The sequence below is a fragment of the Oryx dammah genome, unplaced genomic scaffold (assembly GCF_014754425.2).
Source record: "Oryx dammah isolate SB20612 unplaced genomic scaffold, SCBI_Odam_1.1 HiC_scaffold_6, whole genome shotgun sequence".
Taxonomy (NCBI): domain Eukaryota; kingdom Metazoa; phylum Chordata; class Mammalia; order Artiodactyla; family Bovidae; genus Oryx; species Oryx dammah.
In genome coordinates, this window is record NW_024070190.1 from 34,604,105 (window position 1) to 34,617,319 (window position 13,215).

Sequence of the window (13,215 nt, forward strand, 5' to 3'; positions counted from 1 at the left end):
AGATATTACAGAAGAGTTATTCAATAACTCCATATTCACAGATATAGATAGTATTAATTATAAGATTAACACCAGACTATAAACCAGCCTCAAAAGAAACTAAGCAATGAGGAAAGTAAATTGTTTCTAAAAGTTAAGTAAGTTGTTCTATGAATCTAAAAAGCATATTTTAGTTCACTCATACAAGGAAAAGTTCCTGTAAGCTTGAAAATTTCTCTAACATATATATCATGTTATACATATATTATAATTTAACATCTATTGAAAACTTTGTATATTAGTCAATGCATATATAGAACAAAGACAATATATCTATTTATAAACTTTATTATTGGTTGTTTGAAGAAAATAATTATAAAATCATACACAATAGCAATTTTCAAATCAAGAACCAGATAAAAGACATAATATCAAATGCAAATGTAATCCATTTAAGCAAACCTAAATGCTGTTTTTTTTTAAGATTAAAAGAAAAAATTTTATTACAAAAGTAATACATTTTCATTGCAGAAATTTTAGAAACCATATATTAATAGAAAAACATTTTAAAGTTATCTACGATCTGGTCAGTTAAAACCACATTTGAGGGTGGGAGGGGGGTTCATGTTTGGGAACGCATGTACACCTGTGGTGGATTCATGTCAATCTATGCCAAAACCAATACAGAATTGTAAAGTAAAAATTAAAAATAAATAAATATATTAAAAAAAAACAACACATTTGAAACACATACTTGTCCAGTCCTCTCTATGCATATATACATTTTTTAATTAAATAAAATCATCTGTATATACTATTTTGTAATCTGCTTTTTTTTGCATTTAATTAGACTGAATATCTTTTTAACATACCTATGCTCTTTAGAATCAATGCATTCTATTGCATTAATATAGCAACATTTTATTAAACCAATTTGTCTACTATCAGACATTTAAGATGTTTAAATTTTTTGCTATTATCAGCATCACTGTGATAAGATACTGATTCATGCAATTCTGCACACTTCATGATTATGTCTTTAGGAAGAAAACTCCTAAAAGTAGAATTCCTGAACTCTAACATAATCTAAACAAAATAATAAACAGTAAAGCTCATTACAATACAGACCAGTATAGCAGGCAAAAATCCCAACACAGCAAGATGTACATTCCACTATTGAGCAACTCAGATTTGCAGGGCCTTCTTTAGATCAACTTTCTAACAGATGTGCTTCCTGACAGATAGCAAACTCACAAACTGCACCACACTGTAAAGCAAGGATTCAACATCTTCTCTCAAAGCTTCCCAAAGATAGCACATTCAGTTCAAATGTATCTAAATTAAGAGCAACTATCAGATTTTTTAAATATCAAGAATACTAAACACCAAGTTATTAAGAATCCCAAAGTTGTTTCTTTCTGAAGGTCTAAGTAATTTACTGACAATTTATAATACCTAGATAAATCTATGAACTCTGCTAGAGGAAGATACAAAAATAAATTGAATAAATTCAGTGCAAGAAAATACCTACACTATAAGATACTGATAAAAGCAGTGACCCAGGAATGACGATTCTATACTAAGCATGTTTTCTATACCTCCTCCAAAAATTAATACCCAGGAGAACAGAGATCTTCAGATCATTTGTATATGTGTCATTTCTGCTTAAAAAAAGCAAACAGCTTTAAGACTGAATTACAGTAAGACCTAAAAATCATTTAAAGTTGCTATTGTTATAGAAGTACAATAATAATAAGGCAAAATATACAACATCAAGAAGACTTTATGTACCCTGTTTTCAGAAAAGTCAGAATTTAATTAATGAGTACTGGCAAGGACTGAAGTAACCACAAGAATACACGTAGGTGACCAAAAATTAGCAATCTGGAAAATCTGTTTAGGAACCCAATGTACAGGAAAGGTTTAAATTTGACCACTACTCCCTCTCCACCAACCTCTGCACCAAGAAAAAGGCAATATAATGAAAAAAACAAGGGACAAAGAAAAAAAGGCTCAGGTTTCAGCACTATAGATCCCCCAGTCCAACTCAGAGTATTGGACATTAAGCAGGAAATATTATAGAATCAATTCTAATTAGTCTACAAAAATCAAATTCTATTTCAAGAATAATGTCAAATGCAAAACAAAAAAATATCCATACCTCTTCTAGTTTATTGTCACTTGATTTATGAGTAGAACTATTTAAAGATGACACTCGCTTTGATCTTTTTTCATGTTCATCAATATCTCCATTTGATAGATCTTTTCTTCTTGGCTTATGAGATTTAGAAAATTCATCTGAAAGTCTATCACATCCTTCCTCGGTGTCACCATTTAGCTTCTCTTTCATTTTAGCTTTTTTGGGTTTGGGAGCATCCAAGTCATCTGTAACACCATTTTCTCTTGTTTCTGATTTCTCATCTGAGTCATTATGGTGCCTTGACTTCCTTCTATCACTCTGTGGAAAGACAAAGAAGCAGTGACAGGAGAGTCACAAGGTCTGCTTTTAAGACTCTAGAGAAGTTAGAGTATGACTCCCCCCAACCAGCAAAGCTCAATTTATCGCAATCTTAAAAAGTTAGCTGGTAGAATTCTAGACTAGTTGCTATCCATTGTTTTCTTTCTCATCCCAACTCTTGCACTCTTAAGACTTGGCCTCTAGTCCCTCTCTTAATCCCATTATAACATTTAAGGGAAACTGAAATAGTTCCTTTTCAGTAAAAGAATGAGAACTCGACTATAAATTAAAAAGCAAAAATTTCTAATATCTTCAAGAAAGAAATTAAGATTTATTGAGTACCTACCCAGCACTGTGTAAAATGTTTTCAGCTTATCTTGTTTAAATCTTCATAACAACCCTATAAGGGAAGTACAGGTCCATAATCCCTTATCCGAAATTCCGATATCCATAATGCTCTGAAAACCGAAAGTTTTTTTGTAACTTATTTGGAGACAAAACCTTACCTGTCCTCAAATCATTTTGTGGCAAAATTTGACTTCAGAAAACATAAAACTGTTTATACTCTTTATTTATTCCATTCAGTATGAATATTCATATTTAACATTAAAGCATTTGATTATAGGTTGGGGGCCCCAAACTCTTATCGAGATGCTACCCTTTAAAAATCCCCAGAGTTCTGAATTCCAAAACTAGCCTCAAGGATTTTGGATAAGGGATAGGGAACCTGTATTAGCGTTGCCATTTTACAGATGAGGAAACAAGTTCTCAGATATAAGTAACTTGCCAAAGACCCACACATGGGATTTCCTGCAAATGAAAGTGCTATTTGACTTGAAAGCCCATGGTCTTTTCACATCATGCTTCCTCTCCGAACTCTGATAAACAGAAACCAAAGTATGTAATTTATATAAAACCATGATTGTTAATACTCCTATGGAAGGACAACTGTATTAATAATCCCAGAAATTTAAGTTTTTAAAATTTGAATAACAAAAAGAAAAAAAAAATGGTTAACAGGACTTAAAAAGGAGAAAGGAGGTGGCTTTCTGCAACTTTAGTTTTGAAATGCCAAGCTAGTGGCCAGTGTTTTAATATTGGCAGACAGCAAAAAATGTTTTGGAAATTTAGCACTTCAAAATTACTTGGTCAAACATTCAAAATAAATTACACAGTAATGACTAGTCTTGTTAAAACTACCACCACCAAAATATTTCACCATGATTTACACAGTTTATACAGAATACTTTCACATATAAATTTCTCATATAAAAGTTGCTATGAAAAATGAATAACATATGAAAATGCTTTGTAAACATTAGAGCTTTACATTAATACAAGCTATACAGTTATATGTTACATCATTTGATCTTTAGTTAACTGAACTAGCTCACATCTCATCAAACCAATAGGTTCTATGGGAAAACAAGATTATAGACCCAGCCTTGGGGTTTGAATTGTTCCTGGGCCCTGCACTTCAGGGAGATGAAGCAAGGTAAAATGAGACCTGTAGGTCCAGGCCAAGCAATATCCCAAGGTGATGAGATACACTGTTGCATATCAGATCCACAGTGCTCAACATTCTCCACTTTCTTGGCTTCCAAGACACACAATGTCCCCTCTTAACTCTCTTACCTCTATCTTCTTCGATGTTTCCTCTTTCTCCTTTTGTGGATGCTTAAGTCTCTGTTCTTTATGTACACTTTCATACCATTTTCATGGCTTCAACATACATTTCCAGGCTTCCTTCCTAACCTGCACTCCAATTCTGAGAACCTAAGGCCCAGCTCCATATCTCAACACATCCAAACCCAGTTACCTTCATCTCAATGCCAGACCACTATTTGAATGCTCTATTAGTTGGTACTGTTTCCAAATCTTTCGTTATCTTTCATAATTAAAGGAAAATCAACGAGCACATCTGGAGAAACTACAATGTGAAAACTACCAATTTACAAAGATAAAGTGAAATGTAAACATGGGCAAAGATATGATAATTTCCCTCAAGAATCTTTGGGAAATTAGGGGGGAAGGATACACACAGGAAGAATGAGCTAACTTTACAAGGAAGTGCATAATAAATGCTAATCAAATTATAAAGTCAGCACTGGAACAAGACTTTAAGGAGGAATGAGATTACTGTATGTGTACACTGGAGTGGCTGTAACAGACACAAACTAAAATTTGACAGATGGACAGGATATGGATGCCAAACAAGGGACAAGTATTTTTGGAGGAGCAAATCTAAAATAACTGCTTGATGATTTCACTTACAGAAGTTATCTAGAGTAGTCAAATGCATAGAGAGAGGAGAATGGTAGCTGTCAAAGGATGGGGAGACAGGGCAACTGAGGAGGTTGATGTTTAATGGGCACAGAGCTTCAGTTTGGGAGAATGAAAAGTTTTGGAAATCAATGAAGATGATGTCTGCAAACAAATGTGACTGTACTTACTGCTACAAAACTATATACTTTAAAAAGGGATTTCCCTGGTGGTCCAGTTGCTGAGACTCAATGCTCTCAACACAAGGAACCCTGGTTCAGCTCCTGGTTGGGAAACTAGATCCCACATGCCAGGGCAGCCAAAAATTAATTAATTAATTTTAAAAAGTAAATGTAAATTTTATGGTACGTGTATTTTACCACAATAAAAAAATAAATAAATAACTGCTTGGCTGGAATGGCAGGTCTACCTTGTTGACAAGGTCAGAAGGGTAGGTTTGGCTCTCTGGAACTATGCAGAATAGTTTCATTCTTTGGTCAAGTGTCAGGCTTCAAATACTGCTTCCTTACCCTCCAAAGCTCTGTTTCCTTTTCTCTAAGTATCTTGAGAAGCGGGGCGGGAAGTCTCTGCAACTCTTCTAACGGACTCCTTGAGGGCAGCGACCTTCTTGGTGCCCAGCAAAGAGTCTGGTATAAATTAGGCTCAATAAATATTTGTGAATTGAATGAGAACACTATGAGAAAAGACTATTAATAATAATAGTAAGACAGCAACAAAAATAATAATAACCCACAGGATCTCTATCAGCCAAATCCTGGCAATGTTCGCTGTAACACTTTTCCTCAATCCTCTACTGACCCGTTATCGAGGTTTGTAAAGCTAAGATCGCTTTCCCCAAGATTCTCGCATACAGGACAGGATGACGGAGAAGTTACACATATTCAAGGCAATCGTTTTTCTTAAATCATCTTCTAAGACGGCCAACGAGAACCAAACGACAGGCCTCGCTGCTTAAGAAGAGGAAAGAATTGATTCCGCGATGAGAACTTGAGTCTGCCCATCTCTTAGGCGCCGACGGGAAGGACTGGGGGACCACGGGAGGCTGGGCCAAAGCCCAGTGCTGCCCTTCTCCGGCTGGGGATGTGGAGGTTGTAATGGCTCCAGGGCGACCTCCCAGGAACGAGGCCGGCGCGAGGAGAGGCCCTCGGATGCTCCGGCCCGGTTGGTGACAGACCATCAGGGAGACTTCCCTCCCCGCCCAAGCCGGCGCTGCCCAGGAGGCGCGGCCCATCCTCAGCGCACCTTTTGCCTCTCCTTCCTCTGGCTCTCGGTCTCCTCCAAGGGTGCCTCCAGCTCCATAATGTCCCCCCAGAGGAGTTTCCCAGGCATCATTCGCCTCCACCGCTTGCTGCCGCCTCCCTCTGGGCACGGTGGCCACAACCACCTACGGGCAGCGACAGCGTGAAAGGAAGCGGGGGCTGGACGGCCTCCAGGCCAAGGCCGTGCGTCACTTCCGGAACACGCATCGCACGGCGGGGGAAAATAATCCCGGATACTCCCAGTTTGAACTCCTTCCTTGGACGCCGTCTTCCAGCCAATCAATGCGAAGAGTCTTGACTGACCCGCCCTTATTCTGAAATAATTGGCTTCTAGAGTAAAACCCTGGCCAATCTCCATAAAGGATACGCAAACTGATTAGCATAAAATGTTCAGCATTTTTTTTTTTCCGATTTCTCTCCCCATCCCCCAATCCGAACAATTCTCCGCAGCACAGCGGAGATAATTTGGAGCTTCCCAGCGTGCAGTGCAGGCGTTGGGGAGAACCCCAAAGGCGGTGGAGCGTGGCTCACAGGCGCGACTGGCTGGAAGGAGGACATGCCCGTGCGAGAGATAAGCGAACGCCACGCGTCGCGGTGCTTTTCGCCGCCGGAAGCTGCAGGCCTCGGGCCCGCCCATTGCGGAGTGAGGCGTTAACGTTTAACGGCTACGCGCGAAGCCAGCCACCTCGCGTTGATGGGAAGGGGCGTCGTGGGGTCTGCAACGTAGTAGGTGGGCTTGGGGTGAAGGCCAGGTCCCAGCAACCTTCTCTCAAAGTTTTAGCTGTGAAGTTAATCCTTTGTTCATTTTAGGTCCTTCCCACCCTACCCACTTGACATTAGAGGAAACCAACACTGTAAGGGACTTCCCTGGTGATTCAGTCGGTGATTCAGAAACAATCCGTCTGCAATGCGGGAGACCCGGATTCGATCCCTGGGTTGGGAAGGTCCCCTGGAGGAGCATGGCAACCCACTCCAGTATTCTTGCTTGAAGAATAGCGATGGACAGAGGAGCCTGGCGGGCTACAGTCCATGTGTCGCAAAGAGTGGGACACGACCGAACGACTCAGTACACAACCCCCCCTGAAGAAGATTAATTTGGTTTAAGTCACACTATCAGTGGCACAATGAGGACTAGAGAGCTCATCTCCTGAATCCCAGATCATTGCTTTCTCTGCCACACCAACCTGAAAGCTTTGAGTTTACCAGACGTTTTGGGAAAGATGTTCCCATAAAACATAGAATGAATAAAATAGGGAAAATCTGGAGAAATCTAGGAAAGAAACAAGCCTAAAATGTCTTCGAAAGCTTATGTATTTGCAGTGGATAAAAGGATTTTACTTATGGTTATTAACTGACCGTGAGTTACAACCTTGAACAAAACTGGAAACCTTTTGATAATACAAAGGGCTCTTTGGCATATATCTTTTCTTACATCACTGGTGCTAGCTTGTTTTTGACTTTCTTTTCACAGCCCCTTTCTTTTTAATATCTTCATGATCTCATCAACCTAGCTGCTCTTGAGTGGAGAAAAAACAAATTGAGATGTAGGTGCAGGGGTACTCGCAGACCTCTTGACAATGTCTAGCACACCAGCTTTGTAACATGAGTATCAAATTTAAGTCTTGGCAACATTTCAGTTTGCTACAATTCCCCAAAGAGTTGGACAAGACTGAGCATCTGAACTGAACTGACACGTCCTAGAGTTTGATTATTCGTCTTGAATAACTGACACCCCAGAGATAAATGTGTGATTGCTACAGGTCTTCTGTATAATTATGGGTTGGCCTGAAATCAGGGGCTATACGTTTATCTAAAGTGACCTAATGGATTCAGTATGTGAACAAATGGGGTGTTCAGTTGATGGTGAAAAAATGCTTGTCTCTCCCTAAATCATAATAGCTATGCATCTCTAGACTGGTGCTGTTCTAAAACCTTTATGTCCCACTCTCACACCCACTCCCAGTTCTACCACTGTGAAGTCTTTGTAGCCATACAACAAGGTATGATGTGCATAGAAACACAGGAGTGGATGTGGCTAAGAATGTCACATGTACAAAATTGGGATAATCATAGGAATAGCTGTTACTATGTTATAGTTGAAAATCAAATACAGATAAAGCTTTAGTGCCTCAACTATTTTTGGCATTCATTGTTATGCTGTAGGTCATACAACAGGTCTGAAAAAGGACTAGACTGTTTGAGACTCCCTAGGCAAGAGACTAATAAGTATATTAGTATTTTTTAGAATGACGTTCTATGATTTGGGACAGTCTACAAACCCTACATTCTAAGCACCAAACTCACTGAATCAAAACTCTGACTGCAGTCTGTGTCAGGTGGAGAGGGCAACTGTGGGGAAATTAAACTGAGTCATAAATAACTTGACTCAAGTGTGGCTTAGCTGAAAAAAATTGGAGTACCACTACATGTGTTCTCAGTGGGCATCAAACGAAAACGCTAGGAATGGAGATGATGGAATGGATAATTCATTTTTTCATATTTGGTCCCTGTAAGTCTCAAAAGATTTATACAGATGATGAAATTTATTGGGGGGAACACAAAGGGGGTAGAATGAATAATTAAAATGTACAAGTAACTCAAAACGTGGTATTACTAGAACATCTTTGTTTTCCAAATATTTTGCCGCAGTTCCCGATACAATTTCTCAAAATTTGAGAGTTGAAATGCCTCATCTGTTGCTCTGTTGTGACATTCCATAAGATTTTCCTTGCCTTGGTTTTGGCTCATTAAACTCTATAAAAACAAGATGATTATAAACCTGCCTCTCTGGTCTTTCTCAAACCTTAGTGGGCCAGATTTTTATTTCATAGTTAGAAAGTAGAAGGTACAAAGAACCATTTTGCCATCTTCATGTCAAGATTATGTGAGGAATTGAACCACCATTTTAAAATGTTAGGACATGGAAACAGTTTAAGGGGCAGCTACAAGTGTGTCAAGAGATGTTGAAGGCAGAGGTTGAAGAGAGTACTAAGGAGAAAATGAAAGAGGGAACAGAAAAGGTGGTTTCTACCCTTGCTAGCCACATGACCTTGGCCAGCTGTAAAACCTGGCTTTTTGTTAGTAAAATAGGGGCAAAATGCCTCTCCTGCTGATAGTTCAAGGAATTGGGGGGATCCCCTGATATAACAATACAACAGAGATAATGTACAGAGGTACTTCTATTTCTTTTAGCTTCAGGTTTTGACAGTGTTGGCAAGGAGGCAGCTTTGAACATATTTATTTAGCACCTGTATAACTTCTATATGTGTCTAGCTCATAATTCAAATTATTTGGGAAAGCTTTTTAAAGGTTTAACCTTAGGAAGAAGGTCTGTTTCTTTAGTCAATTACTTTGTAGAAGCTTTGAATCAAAGTTTCAATCAAACTGAGTAAGTCACTCAGTTTCTTCAGAAGAGGGCACCATTCCCCAAGAAATGGAATAGCTATTGCTAACTCGCTGCAATGCCAGAGACCACGGTTCAATTCCTGGGTTGGGAAGATCTCCTGGAGAAAGGGATAGGCTACCCACTCCAGTATTCTTGGGCTTCCCTGGTGGCTCAGCTGGTAAAGAATCCGCCCGCAATGCGGGGAGACCTGGGTTCAATCCCTGGGTTGGGAAGATCCCCTGGAAAAGGGAATGGTTACCCATCCCAGTATTCTGGCCTGGAGAATTCCATGGCCTATAAGCAACTTTTGCTTTCACTACTGAAAAGGGAACAAATTTCTAAGATTTCAAGTAAGACAAGGATCTGTAGAAGCCAGCAAGATAGTTATGAGTTTCTTTTAGATATATCCTTTGGCCAATCTTGACTCATGACCCTCATGTCTCTCCCACACTCCTTTTAGGCATTAGTCTGTCTTCACCCTTCCTTAAAAGCTTTCTCAGGTAACTGTAGGATGGATTCTCAAAATGCAGTTGATCCCAGTTTTTTCTCTGCTATGGCTCTTTCTATTCTTCCTCATGGAGTTGACACTGTGAAACATTCTGTCTGCTAAACTGCATTTAGTAATAATTGATTCATGATTATTCTAATATAAGAATAAGATACCAATGAAGCTTAACAATGTCACACCAGCATGTGATAGGGTTGCATTACTGAGTAGGTGTAAGTTTAGCCACTGGCAAAGAAACTGATATTTCAGTTAGCAAGGAGTTAGGCAAAGGGTATGTATGGTTTCTATTAGGATTATTTAAATATTGAAAATTGTTTACAGAAGCCAGCTACTCTGAGGATTTTGAGGGGTCTGAGATCCCAGATGAAAGAGGAGGAGGAAGAAGAAGGTGATCTCACATTATATGACAAGCCACAATAAGCCCATGCTTTGCATATTTTATTCCTATTTATAGCATAAGGAATTAATTGAAAACTTGTTAGCCAAAAGCATAATACCTTGCCCAGGAATGTCTGGATTTTGGTTAATGATACTTTTCTATAATCTTGAAGGACTGAATCTCTAAATGGAGGATTTCCAGACAACCTGGCAAAAACAAGAGACCTCTATAATGGGCCATGTATAGATGAGTTTTGTGAATAAATATACAAAAATACATATATTTGTAACAATGTTAGGTGCATCCTGCTTTGGGCACTTTAAATAGATTATTGTCTAATCTTACAATTCTTTTAAAGTATATATCATTACTATCTTCCTTTACAGATGAGAAAAAATGAATTAGAGAAGCTTGGTAACTTTCTCCATCATACAGCTATGAAGGATTGGAATTATGATTTAAACTTATCTGACTCCTAAACTCAGGTCACCGACGCTATTTCAAGAGAACGGTTTTCTCTCAGCAAACAGACAGAAGTGGGAAAGAAAATCATTAAGGAAAATTTCCACACACAAAAATTAATAGTGGGAAAAAAAAAATTCAAGGCACCCATTGTAGAGAATAATCTCCCAAACAAGAATTTAAGAACATGTACACTCAACTTTAATATCTGTGGTCATATGTTGTGTTTTACAGAAAGGAGGTTTACTGGTTTCATAATAGGCTTCATTTAATACATTTAGAGAGTATCAAATGTATCTGAAAAAACTAGATAGATTTCATTGGTCCCTAGATGTGGCCAGAGTCACGAAAGACTCTGGATTCCCCACTGTATTAAGACAATTGTCCAGGTCCAAGATCAAAGAAGAGTAGTCGGTACTCCTTTTACCAAGGATTGGTAGGGAAAGTGCAGACATGGAGACCTGGAAGCAGTACTTGAGAATTTTGAGTGAGTTCAGTATTTCACAAGACCCTCAGTGAATCTTCTTTTCCCCATTTTTTAAAAATTGGATATATTTTTATATAACCTTCACTCTACTGGTGGAAAGAATCTTCAAAATCATCTAGTTCTGTCATACTTTTAAGAAAAGTACTGAAAATACCTCTACAACATACCCATCAAGGGATCACCAAACCTCTGCTTGAATGTCCTAAATGGTGGGAAGTTCATTTGTTTACAGAGTTGCCTACTTCATCTTCAGATAGTTTTATCTAATAAGTTCTTCATAATGAGCTGAATTTTTTTCTTCTCTTAACTTCCATTCACTGGTGCTGACTCGAAGCTGTAAGACCCCCTAAATCTTTGCCTCCCCCACAGGGCTTTTCTATCCAGATAACCCTTGGTACTTTACCCAGGGTTTTTTGAATATCCCAGTGACCACAGTTAATCTTGGAATGCCATGGTAGATTGGTCAGAGCCACGAAAACCAACTGTCAGGAGTGAGTGATCCAACCACAGTGAAGCGGGGACGCATCTGATCTCAGGTCCTCTGCACTCTCACAGGGCCTGGAGGCAGCTCCCCACAGTGCTGAGCTTCATCATTCTGGCCTTCACTGTTACCTGGATGGTGAGAGCTGGAAAGTATTCTCTATTCAAACATCCTTGATAATCCTTAGAAACCTCTTAGAAGAAACATCCCCTCAACTGAAAGTCAGCATTATCATCTACCCAACATGATGAAACCAGTCTTGACTGCCCCATGTGTTTCCTAAACCCAAAAGAACTGACCATTCTACGACTTGGTCTGAAAAGACCTGGCAGAAAAAATTCTGGTGAGGCTAAGTAGGTCTTATGATGAACAAAAAGGATCAAATGTAGAAAATTATCTATCAGCCATCTTCCAACATTTCTCTAAATCTCTTAATTCAGAATCTCCCTTTTACTCACAAGCCATCCTGCTTCCCTTCTATCTCCACCACTGAGAACATCCTAACTCCTCACAGCCATTTTATGGAGAGCCTCAAACATGGGGAGAAGCCAGAGAAACAGTGAGCCATATGCCTACTGCCACAGGTATTTTGGATATTGTCATTCAATTAGTGTAGAGCCATTTCCTCATGTTAAAGCTAGTCACAGAGAATATCCCTGGCAGCAATGATTGGATAGAAGGAATTCTTGTTGCAAAGTATCAGTACTCAGTACATCTATACAAATTCTTTCTGATGATAAAAGACTTTAGTTGCAAACAAATTATCTATGCACCTAAAACACTGTTTTCTAGAGTTATGTGTTAAAATCTGGTGAGATCCACTTACCGTAAATACTCGGCATTGATGTGAGTACAGAAATTCACTACTGGGTAGTAAATTAGCATCTTATGTATTTGAAAAACTAATAAATGTCTCTCTGATAGTCAACTTAATTATATTTAATTAGGAGAGCAATTATCCCATGTTTTTTATTGTAAACAATCTATATATCCCCAATAAATTTATAATAAGCTTCAAAAAAATCAGTGTCAAAAAAGGGAAAAAGCCAGTTAACTACAACAAAATATGTAATGAGATTAATAACATATATGTTTGGCTTTAGAGAATTCTTATAAACTCAGTTGATTAAAACACTCTATATCAATGCTATATGTTTTTACAAGAGTTTCCAAAAAAATAAGAATTAAACATTTATCACTGGAGTTAGTTGTAGTAAGGAGCTGGATGTAAGTGTTTGACTGCTGTTTGTGCCTTCAAAGTTCTGCAGTAAATTTTGTCTTCTTTTTAGTCCATCCAAAATGACTGAATTATTAGATGCCAGACTCTGTGTCCTAAAGATATTAAAAAATAACAGAATTATTGTCCTTAAAACGGTTTCTAGCCAAGGCATTATGTCTTCATTTGGTACGCTTTGAAGCAGTACATTTACTAATAGGAACTAACTTACAAAGTAAGTTAACCTTTAAAACTCTAAAGTACTCTTTTACATTTTAAAGGGTTTCCAAAAGCAATTCAATTATTTGACAGCTGCTT

General features: G+C 38.4%; 2 protein-coding genes across 7 annotated transcripts in view; both read right to left on the reverse strand.

Moving 5' to 3' along the window:
* DDX50 (DExD-box helicase 50) overlaps positions 1-6,198 on the reverse strand; it is a 32,829-nt gene extending 26,631 nt beyond the window's left edge. Inside the window, exons 1-3 of one of the 4 annotated variants that reach the window (XM_040242238.1) lie at positions 5,963-6,130; positions 2,784-2,895; positions 2,141-2,437 (exon numbers count right to left, since the gene is read on the reverse strand). In XM_040242238.1, coding sequence (XP_040098172.1) covers positions 2,141-2,329 — 189 coding nt within the window. In that variant the 5' untranslated portion in view covers positions 2,330-2,437; positions 2,784-2,895; positions 5,963-6,130. Of the gene's footprint in view, positions 1-2,140; positions 2,438-2,783; positions 2,896-5,518 lie in introns of all 4 variants that reach the window. The other 3 variants (XM_040242236.1, XM_040242239.1, XM_040242237.1) reach the window with 3 other exon arrangements.
* Positions 6,199-10,294: 4,096 nt separating this feature from the next.
* STOX1 (storkhead box 1) overlaps positions 10,295-13,215 on the reverse strand; it is a 67,562-nt gene continuing 64,641 nt past the window's right edge. Inside the window, exon 3 of one of the 3 annotated variants that reach the window (XM_040242233.1) lies at positions 10,295-13,013. In XM_040242233.1, the coding sequence (XP_040098167.1) occupies positions 12,866-13,013 (148 nt within the window). In that variant the 3' untranslated portion in view covers positions 10,295-12,865. The remainder of the gene's footprint in view (positions 13,014-13,215) is intronic. The other 2 variants (XM_040242235.1, XM_040242234.1) reach the window with 2 other exon arrangements.